At 33.8% G+C, this 17839-nt stretch overlaps 1 protein-coding gene across 4 annotated transcripts in view; it reads left to right on the forward strand.

Moving 5' to 3' along the window:
• Positions 1–17839, forward strand: part of NBEA (neurobeachin) — a gene marked incomplete at its 5' end in the record, with an annotated part of 466147 nt that overhangs the window by 157841 nt on the left and 290467 nt on the right. For 3 of the 4 annotated variants that reach the window (XM_082279412.1, XM_082279411.1, XM_082279414.1), the window contains 6 exons: positions 539–562; positions 3016–3196; positions 3837–3967; positions 5266–5373; positions 6934–7102; positions 8538–8633. In XM_082279412.1, the coding sequence (XP_082135538.1) occupies positions 539–562; positions 3016–3196; positions 3837–3967; positions 5266–5373; positions 6934–7102; positions 8538–8633 (709 nt within the window). The remainder of the gene's footprint in view (positions 1–538; positions 563–3015; positions 3197–3836; positions 3968–5265; positions 5374–6933; positions 7103–8537; positions 8634–17839) is intronic. The other variant, XM_082279413.1, reaches the window with a different exon arrangement.

Raw genomic sequence — 17839 nt, forward strand, 5'->3', positions numbered from 1 at the left:
ACCCAGTATAACATTATAATGAGCTATCCTGTAGCACATCCAGAGGAAGAGCATTATTTATGAAGAACCAGGCTGCTTTTCGTAATTTATATTTGTTTTTTCCAAGCATTTTAAGCATATTTGCCTCCTCATAAAAGGATCAACTACTTTATTACATTTCAGTTGAATGGCTTGTTGTAAAATGCTAATATCTATATAATTAGTTAAAATATTACTTTGTTTTACATTGCTTCATAATATTATTCTGTGTACTACATAAAAGATGTACATTGGTTTGGAAGAATCAGTGTTTACGTGAACTCCATAACAATGCAAGATTTAAAGTTTTCCTTGTGCATAGCTATCTTTGACAAGTCTTTATTTTCAAATGTTCATGCTGAGCTTAAATGTTTTGCTGTTTTAAATATAAATTAAACAAATGTATAATTCCAAGATATTAATTTGTTTCAATTTGCCTTGTATTTTTAGTTAACTTAAATAATTTTCTTTTTCTTTTATTGTTGTGATCTGTTGTCTGTTTTGTCTGTTGCATGTCCAGGGTTCTAAGGTTAGTATTGCTGCTGTAAGTTTCAGTTTTTTGCATTTTAAAAAATACCTTTCTTTTTGATCATTTGATATTTTGTCTTTTTTAAACTATTATTGTTCTTACTATTATTTTCCTATATCATACAGTAGGATGTGAATAGGAATATATTAGGTGTAGTAATTAACTTTTCTTACCATACTTCCCTTGAGTACCTAATGCATTGCCAGTTATGGTGCTTGCTGTTAGCTCCTGGCCTGAATGTAGTTGGGTCTGTGAGCTAATTTAAGTTATAAATGCAGTTGTCAGTAGAGAAACTCTTTATGTCCTGAGCATGTTCATTGTATGGGAGGCTTGCCATTGCTCTTAAATTACACTGAGTAGTCATGGAACAGTGATAAGTTCACTTTTCAATAGGTTTTAGAGACACCACTGTCTAAAATATTGGTGATATTAGAAGGCAGCTTGATCAATAATGGAATATATTTTTAACACTATTACAGTACCAGTGTGCTGTATTTAACAGGTAGAAGTGATGGTAAATTTGGTGCAAGAAAACTGTCAGTCATTTTTTTCCTCCAGGTAGCAGAATTTTAGGGAGATATGTAAAAAATAAAAGATTCTTTTTAATTCAAAGTTTGCGAAAATCTTGCTAAAATGCACTAAAGTCTTATATTAAGTGAATTTACTACATAACTTTCAAAAATAAAAAGGCAATAGATATTCTGAGAGGTTTAAGACTATGATTGGCACAATACAGTTGAAACTTGATAAAAATCAACATCAGGCAGTCAATCAGCTGCAAGTGAGCCTGATGTTATTTCAAGCATGAGTTAAAGTTCAAGTTTCCATAACCACATATGAGTTTTTCTAGCAGACCGTTATGGCTATAGATTTTTGCAAATATATTTTCTTTGGGTGAATGCTTCCAAAAACTCTTCTTCCAGTCTGTTATAAAAAACCAAGCAACCTATTTTTCCAAAAGCAGGAACACAGCACAAACTAAACAGGGGAGCCCCTGGCTAAGGAAGAGAGGAGATAGGCTGAAAATCTTTCTTCTGAGAGTTGTCATTTTACTCTTTTTCTAATATTATTGGGCAGTTCAGACAGATGGCAGCCCTTCCCAAATCACTCATGTAACCAACACGCTACATCCTTAAGAGAAATTAAATGAAGGGCGATCTATCATTATGGTGACACATGCCACTTTGTATCTTTCATCTTTCAAAACAATTGTTTCCTTAATACTGTTTGGATCAGTTTGCACTTTTATAATTTTGGATGTAAAAGTATTCTTAGAAGTAAGCCATGAGTGAGGCTAATAATGTTTTAGGAGTATGGAAATAAAGGAATTTTTGGTTTTCTGTATTTTTTATTTCCTTTGGAAGGAAATGACATTAAGAGCACAATATATATATATATTTATAAATACTTTTAAGCAAATCAATAAAAGTAGAGCAGCACAATGAAAAGTACTTTTCAGAGAGCCCAAACTGTGTGATCAAAAAGTCTTGCAACTGGAAAGCTTGTTGACAATCAGTAAGAATCAGCCATCTGTAAACAAATTTTAAAATAGTATTTAGGCATATAATTCTGGATGTGGACAAGTATCACATATTCCTGTTTTCAATTTGGCTAGCTCCAGAGGTAAAAGTGTTTAAACTGATAAAATTTTTTTTTGATTAAGCTGACTGTTTCCTCACTTACCTGCACTGTTAAATACCTTCTGAAGGCATTTGAAAACATGACTTTCGACATCTAAGTGTCTTTTTGGAGAAAAACATTTTAGCTTTCAGGAATATTGACCTCATTCAGAAATTTTCTGTGGATTCCCACTAAGGAGAGTCCAACACTACATTAGGAAAGAAACAGCAGCTCTCTGGGACATGTGGGCTGCATGCCATGTCACTTGTCACGTTTTTACTTTCCCTCTGTTGTTGTCATGAGGCAGCAAACATAATTGGAGAATTGGATTCTGTCAGGATTCTATATGCTGTAAACATTCCAGGGAAAATCGATTCATGGAAACAGAGTGCAAAACTGTATGTTTTTTCCCACTCCATTCCTCACATTTGCTTGTTTATCTAAAGAAACATTAAAAAGTAAAAGCTATACACAGAGTTCTTTAGCCTTTCAGCTGTTACTTGTTTGTGTAGCCTATGGAAGAATGTAAGAATATGTTGCACCCTTTTACACCATGCATTGTTTTACTATCTGCCCATACTTTGTCTTTTTGTAGTTGCTAATAACTTTCTCATTTATATTAGACTTTTTCTCATCTATTTCAGCATGTAAATGTAAATAATTTTCTCACTCTTCATGCTGTCTTCGAATTTCACTCACAGCTTATGTTAATGGTGTTAGTAGGAGATTTTTAAATAACTTTCAATCTATCTGTCATTAAGCATAACAATTTAGATTTCTATGTGTATGTGCTGTCTTTATATTTCAGTTGTGTTCAAACTCTTTAATTCAATTATCTCCTTTTAAAGACTGAATTGGAAAATATTGAAGTGACACAAGGAATGTCGGCAGAGACAGCAGTAACGTTTCTCAGCCGTCTGATGGCAATGGTTGATGTACTAGTATTTGCCAGTTCTCTAAATTTCAGTGAGATTGAAGCTGAAAAAAACATGTCTTCTGGAGGTCTAATGCGACAATGCCTAAGGCTTGGTAAGTCAACAGACAGAATGTATTAAATAGTTACTTACAGATCAATGAGTTGCAATGGATCGAATAGTGACACATGTAGGAAAGGACCTTGTCGGTAGAGTTTGATGCGATAAAATTAAAATCCCATTTATTATTGATTTGATACATTTTTAAGGCTGATTTAATTTAGTCATAAGAATACATGTCTGAAAATGTTCTTCCTTATATATTTCAAGTTGTATATATTCAGGGAGAGTAAAAGTATAAATATAACCCAGTAAACAGATGATTTTTTTTTTTCTTAAAACTGCTTTGCCACCTCCATGTTGCAGGTTTTCTTATCCAAGCCTTGATGGATTTGTAGGGCTCTTTATAGGCTATTTAAGACAAAAAGAATGGGATACTTGTGCAGACACTGTAGACCTCAAGATATTTTGCAACAGTATGGTGTTTATCTTCACTGTTTACTATTATTCATGCCACTTATTATATTACTGATAATTTTACTGTTCCTGGTATAAAACTTGTGGGTTATTCTCAGTTACAATTTTCTTAAATCAACTTTTCAATTACTGCCTATTAGTATTGAGTGCTAATTGATATTCTAAATATTATATTGGGAAAATATGCTGATTTGTGGCATTTTCATTTCTTCTTTTAGTTTGTTGTGTGGCTGTGAGGAACTGCTTAGAATGCCGGCAAAGGCAAAGAGAGAGAGTAAACAAGACATCATTAATTGGCGGTAAAACTCAAGATGCTCTTCAGGGTGTAACTGCATCAGCAGCAACCAAGGTAACGGAGCCTTCAGTAACCAACAGCAATGGTGACAAGTCTGAAACACGGCTTTTTAGGATCAGAAAGTAATTGAAATTCTTCTCAAATATCTGGCAAAAGCTTAGGTCTTTCCTGTTAACTTGTCTATAGTAAAGTGTGTGAGGAGGCTTATTTGAAACATGAAAACTTTGATGCAGAAGTATGACTGGAGCAATTCTAACCAGCTTTTTCACTCTTGCTTGGCCTATTTGAAGGACCAAGTCCCCTTACTCACTTCTGTTATATATACCTGCATAGATTTTTTAGACCATCAGGATACTTTGCAGTTTTGATGAAATTCTGGGGTTGAATCTCTGTTGGTAGAATATCTGAGTTCCAATAGCTTCAACAGACCTCTGAGTGCATATTAGACATCAGTATTTACTATCTGCTTTTAGGAGTGAGTTTTATTGAATATTCAGTTACAGCATAGTTTTTCCAGCGTCATTAATTCATTATTCTTTTTTTTTTTTTTTTAAACTTGTTCACAGCTTTAAAACTTTGTGGATCCAGAAATTAAAATCTGAAAAAATTTGGTAGAGCCCATGATTAAAATACAAGCCCTTGCATAATGTAAAGGATCCCTTCTTTTTTTCTATCATATTTTCATTACTAAATTCAGTGATTTTTCTTCTCTAAAGACTTTTTCAAATAGCCATTACAAAGTTAGGTCCTTTTACAATATTATTTCATTAAATCTCACAGAGACATTACATTTTTCAATAGAGCCACATTTAATGCAAAGAAAACCACTATAAGTAGACACTTAGGTGTTCAGGCCTCACATTTAATACAGTTTATTTTTTAAAGGAAGCATACTATTCTATGTTTTTTTAATAGTAGCAATTATTTTATAAGTAGCCTGTAATAAGTCTCAGTGCAATTAACATTTTTTTTTATATTTCTGTTCAGCATTTTCAAATGTAACATGCATATTAGAATTAATTTATTGTTCTTCTATGATGCAACAAATCTGTACCCAATCTAAAACAAACTTTTGTGTGCAAATTATTGTCTTAACTCTGTCTAGAGATACTGTTCCAAGCTACTGGAAAGATGTAACAATTTATATCTAAATAATTAGTATTAAGATAGTAATTCAAAACATCACTTTATTTCTAGAGCCCTTGTCTGAGTATTATGTGGGAAGCGTGTTGGAAGTAACATATCATCTAAAATTGATGTAATAGCTAAAAAATTATAGCAAATTAAGGTTGTAACAGAAATGCTTCGATATTTTGAGGGAACAAAAAAATCTCACTACTTTTTATTTTTAGACTCCCCTTGAAAATGTCCCTGGAAATCTTTCTCCTATAAAAGACCCTGACAGGCTTCTTCAGGATGTTGATATTAATCGTCTACGAGCAGTTGTTTTTCGTGATGTGGTGAGTAATATGTGCTGTAATTCTTTCTTCTGCAAAATCATCATTTATGTTTTGAAAGAGGTTTTGATTGTACGCAAATTAAAAATATCCTTTGTGTGTCACACTTCATATATTTTCTGCAAACCATCTGCTTGTGGCTTTGTAACTACCAGCCACCTTCTGCACTAAAAAATTATATTGATTAAGCTATTTGAGATTAGTAGTTAACTGTGTTTAACACTCAGCCTTAATCTTGTACTAGCCAAATAATCACAGCCAAGATAAATCAGTTAAGAGTTATATTGATTAAAAACATATTACTAAAGGTGTCAACTATTTGTCCAGAGTAGGAGGAACAATTAGTATATATGTTACAGAAATGCAGCAAATTGGTTTGTAAACACAGTTCTCACTTCTGCTGAACATATTTATGTATGTAAACATATATAAAAATGTTTTTCTGCAATGGTTTTCAGCACAAAACTGCACCACAATGTGCTTGTTTTTGAATGTAGTACAATAGGAATTATTACTGTATAGCTGCAAGTACATATGTTATGTTTAAACTTCTCCGACCTGAGTTCAAAGTGGTGCCACTTTGCCATCTTCTGTCCCCTATTCTTTTCTTAACTAATGAAGCAAAGAATACAAGAAAACATGTTTCTGGAACTTCTATGAAAGAAATTAATAAGAGAATTTCTAGTTATTTTAAGAATTGCAAAAACATGCAGCCAGGGATATGTAATAGAAGGTACATACGTGTAGAATTGAGGAAAGATGAAACCACTATAGGAGTAGAGAGAAACTGGAGTCTTAATTCCATCGTGTAACTTTTTCACGATGATAAAAATAAAACACATTTCAGTTGAACTGCAGCAACTTAATCTCAATCAGGAGAATATCTAAGCCATACATGGCCGTTGCCCTTGAACAGCAGATTATGGGGGATGAGAAGAAAAGATGGCAGCAAAGTTATAGTAGTCCTGGCTTTCACTTAAATCAGTCTTGGAAACCTAGGATTGCTGCTGACAGTCCTGTGGAAGGGGAAATCAGAATGTACAAGCTGGAATTTATTTCTGGAAGAAAAACAGTGGTACATTCTCCCTGCTTTTACATGTTACCAGAAGCTGTTATGCCTGCTTATACATCCAGTGTCAGCTAGAGAAACATCAGTGAGCTTAGATTTCCCTCTCAGCAATAGTACCCTTTACCTCCTTGTGTCAGGGGCCTTCACAGTCTCATCCTTGGGGCGGCAGAAGACAGTTGCCCTTGCTGCCAGGAAGCCTTTAAAGCACTCCCAGAGTAGAGTCAGGCCTCTGTTTTGAAAAGTCCATTGGCTCCACAGACCTAGAGATTTATGTAGCTGCCGAATTACCTCCAAAATTCAGTACTTAATATGTGCTTTTTGGGTGTAGTACTCCACTGAAAATCCACTTAGCCTTCTGTGTTATCCATTTGCTGCTATGCTGGCAGAAGCAGCATTTCAGAAAGGTATTACCCATTAAGTCTTGTGATGATCTTGTATGAAATTTCTATGGAAATATTCAGTATCCTGGATGTGCTTCTTTTCCGCCGGCACAGGATGACAGCAAACAAGCTCAGTTCCTGGCTTTGGCAGTAGTGTACTTCATCTCCGTCCTGATGGTCTCCAAGTACCGCGACATCCTGGAACCACAGCGAGAAACTGCAAGGTCTGGGAGCCAGGCAGGTAGAAATATCAGACAAGAAATAAATTCACCAACGAGTACAGGTAAATTTGTTTTCTTCAAATGTTATGTGATTTTTTTTTTTTTTTTTTTTTTTTTTTTAGAACTGTAATTATTTTACTACAAAGTATTTCTAGTGAGTAGCTTAAGATCCTAATAGGAAATTACATACTACTTTTTTCCTGTATAATAATTTAGGGTTTTAAAATACATTGAATATTTGAGGTATTCCCTATGTTTGCTTATAGGGTATTACTAATTTTCATTTGTATATTGTTTTTCTATGTCTTTATTTTTCTTTACTTTGAAAATAATTTAAAAAAACCCAAAAAACCAAAAAAACCAGGGTTCCTGCTGGAGTTAAAGTTGTAAAGTACAAGGTAGTTCACCAAAAATCTTCCTGAATCTGTTATGTGCTAGGAGAACAGATATCTTTATACCATGGAGTGAATAAACAGAGAACACAGCTGCTTGCCCACGCAAACTCCTTTTGTTTGAGTGAGGAGGTTTGTGAAAGGGTAGTAGTGGAGGACTGAGTACTTTCTTGGAGTCCTGCTGTATTGGTGCCTGCATTTAAAAGCCTATGGTGACAATATAATAAAAAGGAAACGTTGCTATTGCCTTCTCTGACTGAACTGTTTGTGATTTGTTTTATCAGCAGTGGTTTTACTGGCATGTGTTCTTCAGCCTGAAAGGGAGGGAGTCTGTTAGCTCTCAGAAGCTGTTAGAAATGAGGGATGCAAACTTTACCCCACTTTGTTTCAAATATTTTGCGCTCAGTCCAGTATTTTTTTCTCAGTCCAGTATTTTTTCTTTCAAGTCTGATTGGATTGATTATAACTGTACCTTCTGTGTTAAAATAGTTGAAAACAGTAACTGAATTTGTCCACGAAATTTTTTGTGTATGGTTTTGTTCTTGTGTTAATCTTTAATTGCTTTCTTCGTTTATGGAGTTGCTAATTTTCATTCTTCATAGAATTTTTCATCCAATTTGTGTCATACTTACATTTAGTCATTATTTTACAATTCATCATGATGTTTTAATTTGCTATGCTTACATAATTTTTCTAAACTCAATGTGCTTTTAGGCTTCCCATTTTAAAAATACTGTGTGGACATAGCCAGTTAAGAGAAATCATAATCTTTTTTGCCTTCCTGATCAAATGTTATGGTTCTGAACTACAAAACTGCTACTTTCATCCATGATTGTCTTGCCTACTTGCTTGTATATATCTATCTATCTGTGTCTCTTTTTCCCCATAAATGTTGCTCTTGAAGTGCCCAAATAATAGGTATGCTGTTTCCTATCTCTTGATACAGAACTTTATTTTTTTTTCCTTTTAGAAATGCCTTTTTTTTGTTGATAATACCATATTTGCATGTTTCAATGAGATAGGATATCTGTCATGGATCCACAGTGGACCAGGCCACACATGAATACTAGCTGGCTCACATTTGATTCCATGATTTTCTCCACAGTTGTGGTCATACCATCTATCCCTCACCCAAGTTTGAACCATGGATTCCTTGCCAAGTTAATTCCTGAGCAGAGCTTTGCCCACTCATTTTACAAAGGTAATATTAACATCATCTCCTAACCTGTTTGGGTGTTCTTATTTAATGTAATGCACTTCAAGAACTAAATGTGATGTTACTGTTGATAAATAAGTATACGCCTCAGGTTACATGGAGATCAGACCTGATGATACCTTTAAAACTTTAACTTCCTGCCTACATTTTTCTAGAAAATATCTCTCCCACTTTTACTACAATTTATTATCTTTAATTATTATAAAATAAAAGGAAACAACAACAACAAAAAAAAACCAGTCAGGAGAAGGGAACAGATATAGGAAAATTTAAATGCCTTTGGTTTGTGTTTATTCATCTACAATATTAGGTCCATAAAAATAAAATCAGGCCTATTTTAAAAATATTACATACCACGTGAAGTATAGTTTTGTAGTATTCCCTTTCCCTATATCTTTTCCTGTTCTTTTGCCTTCCTTTCTCGCTTTTTTTCTTGCCTTCCTGATGGTATGTAAACCTCTGATATTGTATGTGAATTATTTTATGCCTGTTAGTTAATGTGCTGTGCTGTGTTTCTCTTGAAGGAAACAAATTTTTCTACCAAAGCAACTATTACATGTTTTGGGCCTGATTTGTTTTGTTTTGTTTGTTTGTTTGTTTTAATAGATACTCCATAAGGTAGGAATATGGGGGTTTTTTGTCATTTCTTGGAAAAGAGAGGGTTACCTGAATGTAACTTTAGCCTAATTTGCATGTACATTTCCACAATTATTTGCATGCACCGTGCTGTGAACACAGAATGTAAAACAATTTTAAAAATTTAATCTGATGAAAATGTCCTTGGTATATTTTCGTAAAATCTTGTTGGGTAAAAAGACTGATTTATAAAAAGCATAAGTGATTTAGAATGCATCCAGTTTATAAAGAACAGAATAGTTAACTTCCTACTTCAGTAATAAGGTGACTTATACTGTCATATGCTGTTCTGGGAGCATTATGTTAAAATACTTATTACATCAACTATAACTATCACTACGTTAATCTGGCATTTCTTAAGCTTTGATGTGTGCATGTATGTATATTATAAATTGCTTTAATTTATAACAGTGTGTAAGCCAGGATTTGTGATTTTGATTCATAAGACTATTGTCTGCCATACAGACAAAAAAATATTTTGTATTACTCAATATCCTGATGTAATATTTGTTGTTGTGACATAGTTACATTTGTATGATTTAATCCATCATTGACAGAAAAAGGAATCATTTGCTCTTAGTTCAGAAGGCTGCAGTACTATGTGGTGCTTCACAAAAGACCACTGAAATGTCATTAGATATTGTTTTGGGGGCTTTTTTTTGGTGAAGAGTTTGGTTTAGTTTGGGTTTTGGTTTTCTTTTTTTGTATTTACAGTAATTTCTGTGTATCAGGCGTAGGATATTTTATTTTCAACCATGCTTGCTTGAAAATTGGGATTGGTTATACTGCCTCAAAACACACTTATTTAAAGACATTTCAATTTTTGTTAAATTTAACACAATAAAAATTGACTATGCAACATAAGTGACATTATATTGCTATTTGTATGAAACGTGACATTTGATATAATGGGTGGCAAAGACAGGGGAAAAACAAATAGTTGTTCTTCTTATCCACAGATAGTACCTGAATAAAATATATGTATCAAAAGCAGGAAAAAAAGGTTAAGAAGAAATGGCAGCAGTCCTACAAACTCACCAAAATGTTTACGATAAAGCATTTTTAAAGAACTATTTTATTATTATATAATATAATATTATTATCTATGATACTTGTTTTACCTTGAGTTCAAGTAAAATAGTTTTGGTTTTGAAATAGTTTAATAGAGCTACATTAAAGTGTGAGCAGGTTAGAAAGAAAAATGGTTTGGCTTTAGAAATAAATTATTCAGTAAAGGAAATGTTATCTGTGGTTAGTTATTTGTTGGTGTCATCACATCCTTAAGGGTTTTATCTCTTTGAGGTCTCAGTGTCATACTCTTTACAGCTTCACCCATTAGAGGAAGAATAATTCCACTTTTTATATTGTGAATACAGTTCCTCAGTGTTGAACATCACCAAACAGTTAAATGAAAAAAAATTGCAAACAGAAAAGGCCAGAAGTCAAAACAGATTTTGTCATTTCAAGAGAAACTTTCATTCCAATGGCTAAGCCAATTTGTTTCTTTTTAGTGACTTGCTTTCAGATGTTGGCAGCAAATGTAACTTTTGAATATTATTTTAAATTTAAAGTTATTTTTACTTAATACCGAGTGGTTTAATGTAACCTTTAAAATTAACAACATATTTTTTAAGCAAAGTCCCACTTAATAAAAAATTGATAGAAATTAATTGTTACCTGGAAGTGAAGACATATTTTATTCATTCCATATGACACTAGATGGATATAAAGAATTTCTTCTTTGTTTATCAAGCAAATTATGTCATAATTGTTAGAACTGTACAGAAAAAGATCTCTATGAATTCAGGAAGAGGGATTGAGTCCTTAAAAGAAAACGATTTATCCGTTTTTAGTAGAATAACAATTTATCCATTTTTAGTAGAATCTAATTATCTGACCAGGAAACTTCGTAGGGAAAGAGTTAGATAGAATTAGGTATTACCAGTATTTAAGATAATGATTTTGTTAGTGATGCTCTTTTTCTTTTTTCTTTCCTTTACATGGGGCAATATCTTTAGTTAAAATCTATTTAAAGCTGTGTGAGACCCTACTTGTCTCAGGTACATTACAGTATGTGATCAGCGAATGCTTCCTATGAGTGCAGCTGGTGTCAAGTTTGGGTTATAAGAATTTTAACATCATTTTATGTGATATGAAACTCTTCCATTATCATAATAAAAAATATTAAACTTTGCCTTCTTTATTGTGTATGAACTAAAGATAGTATTGAAATAAAAGACTTTAAAATATAATTTGCAGGGAAATATATTCTACCTTTACTTACAAATGTTTGTAAATGGTGAAATAATGTTTCTTTTACTATTATTCAGATATTGCTCATATGCTAGGTGTTATCTTATGGTGCCTGAAGGAAAAGTTCACACCCAGGAAGAAAAAACTACTACACTAGTGTCCATGACTACCATTTAACAATAAAAATATTTATTTCTTTATAATATTCTATCCCTCTATATTTATTTTTCCTTCTAATCTGATCCATGGGGACAGAAAAATATACCTGTATCTGTAGGTTTACTCTTATCATAGGTTTGTTGAAAATGCTTATGTTTCTCCTCCTTGTTTCTGAAAACTTTGAAGTGTCTTCAGTACTTCTAAATTAGTCAGTGTTTAGTCAGACAAAGCAGATCTTACAAAATTAAGAGAAAGTTCCCTCTCTTCAATTAGGGTCATATATAGTGTTACGCTTTGAAGTTATTCATTAGCAGGGTCTCAAGGGAAAAGGCAGATCAGAACTTTGCTTTTGCATCTGAAGGTTGTCTGCGAAACACAGTCCTACAACAGTAAATGCTGCAGACTTGCTTCTTTCTCTTCATAATACCAAAGAATTAATTACATTTAAAATTAATTCATTAAATAAAATATGGAGATTTGGTAAAGACGAGAATAGCATTAAAAATGATTGACCAAAACCTCTGTACTGGATTTTCAGGATTTTGTCTCAAAGTCTTCAGTCATATATGAGTTCTGCTTTCTGGAAAATATTAGTAATGAATCAATATCTGAGCTAGTCATCCTCATCTGCCTTAATAATAGGTGAAGAGAAGTTAGGGCACATTTAGGGTACAGTTCATCCGACCTGTTTTGTCACTGTAGACCTCCGTCTTGGTCAGATCAATTCTGACTCCCATGACATGGCTTAACTGAACTGCAGACACAAACACTGGCTTATGACAAAAGCTGGAATCAAGTTCTTTGATGTCAAGCACTTGATCCAATAATGTGTCTTAGTAATATCCCCATCCCCATCCATGTTCATAAATATAACTGTGTTGGTCAAGACATCATTAGTGGCCATTTAGTGGTTAGCAAGAACTACCCTTGTGAACTTAGCATAAAATGCTGAAATTTTCATTTCTGAAATGGGAGCAATTGGAATAGCTTAGGGAGTATTGGTTTGTTCTCTGTTGATTTCTCTGGTTCGATAAGGATATTTTCCCAAAATTGGTATGAAAATATCTGTGTTATGTCGAGGGTGTGGAACTAGAGACAGAAAAACTGAGAGCAGCCCTTTTACCAGGCAGAGGATAATCAGTACATATCTGAGAGAGAAATACCTTTTCATTGGAATAAGGGGAGAGATAGAGGACCATGGTACCTTCTGTTAGTAACAGCTAATCAGCCTTACCACGTAAAACCAAGTAACCTCTTCAAATTACAGCTACAAATTTCAAGCAGATTTAGCTATAGTGGTCAGGATCACTTGGGATGAGTTTTTTCACTTCTGGTTGTTACTGAAGCTAGCCTTGCTTACCTTGAAGGTTTATTGGACTGTTTCTTTCAACAATATTTCACATTTCCAACAGTAGAAAAGTGTGAATTTTTTTTTTTTTCTTTTTACACTTCAACTAGCAGCCTGTTAATTACTGAGAACTCAATTAATATTAACCAAGCAATGGATAGATATTTTCAGTTGAAAATTGATGTTTCCATTTGCATTATTCAGGAGTGTTTCAGAAATGAAAGCATGGCAACAGTGCAATTCAACCTACAATATGTTGTGTGAAGCAAATCAATATGTATGTTATCAGAAACTTTTATCAAAAATTGATTGACTTTTACACTCCCCTGCTATCACTGTCTGCATTTTTCCCACAGCACTGTAAATTAATAGATTTCTTAAAGGTATGTCATGCAGGTGGACTGGAAGCTATTGATTTTTTTTTTTCTTGACAGGACAAACTATAATAAAAGGTTGCAGAAACAGCTTTTTCTTTGGACAAGTAAAGTATCCAGTTTTTCAGATCTCCTAGGTATATAATACTCTGGGAATTACATTGCTACACTGTTGTTTGTATTTCTAATGTAGTAGCATAGAGATTTCCAGACTATTTTTAAACTATTTAGCATAAAGGTGACAGCCTTAGTATGCAAAATGGACTAAAGGACTAATTTCCTTTGCCTGTCAAAATGTTCTTTGCCTCCAGGAAGTCCTGACAAAGCTCATGTCTCCATCTTCCTCAAAATCTGGTTGTATATATGTTTCCAAGAAAGGGGAATGCTATAAGGAACATGGGTGATAATCATGATTATCATAAAATTCCAATTCTATTGAATTTCTGCCTGCTGCTCCAAATAATCATACTGCTTTTCTGATGAAACATGCTACTTATTCCAACTACATCTGAAAAGACATGCATTTGAAGATCATGAGATAGTAATGAATACATCTTAATCTATTATTTATTGCCCTTCACCAGCTACTTAAGGCATCATAGGAGATGTTTGCACAAATATTTCATTATTAATTGATCAGTCATCATGTATGCATGAAGCAGTTGTAATAGGGATTTTTGTAAGTAACATCAGTATTTGTTTTCATCTGTTTGTACAAATTACAGATGTTTTAAGAGTTTTTCAGTTTTCAAAGTAGTGCTTAAACCAAAACGTTTTAATATGTTTCATTGTCTATATGGAACATACTCTGTGCTTCACTGCTAACTTTTGTTGCTGGGTGCTGTAGCCTATGTGACAGATTTTTATTTTTTAATTTCTTTTCTAAGAAATGTCTAATTACAAAACCAACATCTTTCTCAGCATGCATCAGAAATAGAGATATTATCATAATTACCTCTAAAATAATTTATTTTTTAATTATGTGGGTTTGAGTTTACACAATACAAAATAAATGAATAAAAATATAAACTGAAAAAACTAGGGAAATTCACCTAGGGAAGAAATACGTATTACCATATTGTTCCTAATGTCTATTTGGGTTTTGTTTCAAAATATAAATACATGGTTTTATAGTTTAAAGCTAACATTTCTTTAATACGACTTCTCATTTTGTTATTTTGTTGTATCTTTTTAGTGTCTTTTAATTAATATCTTGGTAATGCTTTGGTTTAGGACTGCCGACATTTTGTTTGGCAGCCAGGTAATCAATCAGACTGATGTCCTATCCATCAAACCCTGAGTGAAAGACCTTTGATTAGTAAAGAAGAATTAAGACATTGATTAAAGACATTGCCTAAACAGATCAAGAGGTTGTATCTGTCATAAATGGCTCTTTCAATGTCCTGTCTGTGGTGAAGGTAGAAAGAACTGCCCTGTGTGCCTGCCTTAGTGGCTGCAAGGAAAGAAAAAATTGATAAGACTTTTGAGGAATTTGAGCACATAGAAGAAATTTCCAGTGAGCAAAAAGAGAAGACGTGCACTTACACATGTCCAGCTGTGAACAGGGGCTGATGATGACTGTCCCCTTCAATCACTTCCCAACCTTGATTTCACCACCTTAAATCTCTCCTACTCTATTCCTCTCCCACTTCAGTGCCTCTCTGCTTTTCCTTGTTGACAGCTACATCTCCTCACAAATCCACTCTGACTAAAAGGAAAATTCCCAACCCTCTGTCTTAAATCTCCTGTACCAAGATCTGTGCCCTTCCAATTGCCAACTCACCCCAGAGTCTTTCCTGTCTGACCTTCCTCAGTCCCCTCACTTTCAGCTGTGTTCCTTCTGCCCTCAGCCATGCATATCAGAGTCCTGGGGTGTCCTATTTGTGGCTTTTCCTCTTATCAGCCAGAGGCTGCTTGGCATGTGCTCTACTTCCACCTCTTCACGTGCATGATTGCTGGCATGCTGTTCGACAACTGAATCTGTCCCTGTGGATGGAAAGGGACAGTGTTTGGTCTGAAAGGAATTTCAGAAACCTGGATAAATGTTGGCTAAATAACAGATGCAGGCTAAATGCAGGCTGCATTTATCAAATGTTTTCGTAGATAAAGATCGATAACGAAAGAATGGAAAATTGTAACCCTAAGCCAGGCTCTTTTTCCTCGCATTTTAATAATACAATTTACAAAGAAACTTGTTTAAAAGTATTTTAGGACAGCAAATGAGTTCTGCTGTCACTGTTGTTCAGGTAGCCTTGCCTCAGAAATAACGGAACCCCATGAAGTCTGGTAGTGGGACATTACCTAATTTGCCTATTAATGCATAGTTACATGAATATTAATACCAGCCAAGCTGCCAAAATGAGTAGATTCTACATGATTGGGCCATGATCAGGATCACTGTAAAGGCAATTTTTACTCTGGTCCACTTAAAACTTTCACAGAGAAATAGAAATGCCAACAGAAGAGAAGGTCCTGAGTAGTAGATACAGAGCAGCTTGGAATCTTAATGCTTCTTCTAGGGGGATTCTTCTCACTGTTGTGCCTCAGGCTCAAGGACTGTTGCAAGTCCATTCTTGCTTACTTCTCTCAATGTACTTTTAAATCAGACCCTCACTACCCTTTGATTCTGTTCCCATATTTAGTTTCTCATCTCAGTTTAATTTTCTGCTTCTTACCCATGAAAATTAGTAGACTGATGTTGCAGGGAAGAATTTTTCCACTCTCTCTTTATAGCCTAGAGTTTAGGAATAGATTAGTTGACTCTTCCACCAATGAAGGAAGCTGTACTATCACTGCCTAGTTGGAATGAAAGCATTTTCAGCTTGTAGGGTACTGCTTCTGGAAGTTTGTAGAAAACTGCAAAGGGCAAATAGTAAGGTTATCACCAGTGCAGAAAACAACTCATAAATTTTTCAGTGCACATGCAGACAAAGGTGGCAGCAAGATTGCCCTAAACCTTTCATTGCCAAATGTTTCTCTATTGTTTACAGCAGAAATTTGATGATGATTTGGGATAGTATTATGTCCCAGTATTTTTTCAGCCATATTATAAGCAATTAAAAAATATAATTTTTTTTCATTCATCTTACTTTTGAAAAATTTCAGCGTATTTTTACCTGATAGGGAGGTTTAACAATATGAAAAAAGACAAAAAGATCACAGGAATATACATGTAATTTTTCCATCTTTTAAAAGTAAATAAATATTAAAGGTATGATTTGTATCATCATTTTTTTAAAATGACAAAATTGTCTGTATTTTTCCTATATATGAATCGTCTCATTATTAGGTTAATAAACAGGGGGAGTGTGGGTTGTATTTTTTAGGCATATGGAAGCAGTGTGAGAGCTATTTAGGTAACTCAGTAGGTTAAAACAATTACAATACACTTCATAAATCACAAGCAAACAAGATATTTTAGGGAAGGAGCGTGACGGATGAGGTCACCACATATAAAATATGTCATTTAGTTAACTTAGGCCCATATTTTTCCCATAATGTAGTAGATGAACTCATTAGTTACAATGAAAAACAGTAAGAAGGAGGCATCTGGCTTCCAACTGCCTGCTTCTGACAGGGTTAAGATCACTAGATCTAGTAATGATTCTGCTTTGTCTACTGACATGGCCTTGTGCTGTAGAAAACTGATGAGGTTTGCTGAAAATTGAGAGGCTTACTGTCACAGTGTTAGAACATAGACAGATGCAATCAGTCGTGGCTTTGCTTCCGTTCATGTTTATCATTTGCTAAGTTGCTTTCAGTATTTAGGATTTTTATAAAAGAATAGACATTTCTGGTTTAAGATTTTTCTAAGTCACTTTATGAAGCAGTATTTATTTCTGCATTCCAAAGGCAGCAGAAGTTCTAGGACATGGTATAAAAGAATATAGAACAGAACTTATGGATATACAGTTTTATAAATAAAACTGGTCAGGTTTTGTGACCTATGCTAAGAAGTTTACCATTTACCTAAAATAATATTAGTAATAATAATGCTGATCAAGATGGTCTTATAATACATCTTTTCAGCTATATTTATGGCTATATTTATGTGGATTTCACATATCCTAATTTGCTAGGTTTCTCTTTTGAAATGCAGTTAAGAAGTTTTATCAGTTCTGAATTTATTTTTTTTAATTCACAAAAAGTAAATTGGACCTTTAAAACCTGTATTCATTTAGCTTGTCTGATGTTTTAAAAATGAGAGTTAATGCAGTTGACTTAGTAGTTTTTAGATATTGTTATTCATAGTGATAAATCAGACTGAGCTGAATTGGCTTAGTGTGGCATATTCATATTAGGTGTTGGAGATGCAGCAAGAAAAGTAAAGATACAAATCTGAGTTTTGTGGAAATCAAGTATCCATACATTTGCCTGTATATAGAATAACTCCCTTTGATATTTTTACCCTAAATCCTTTC

The sequence above is a fragment of the Coloeus monedula genome (assembly GCF_965178545.1).
Source record: "Coloeus monedula genome assembly, chromosome: 3".
Classification (NCBI taxonomy): Eukaryota; Metazoa; Chordata; class Aves; order Passeriformes; family Corvidae; genus Coloeus; species Coloeus monedula.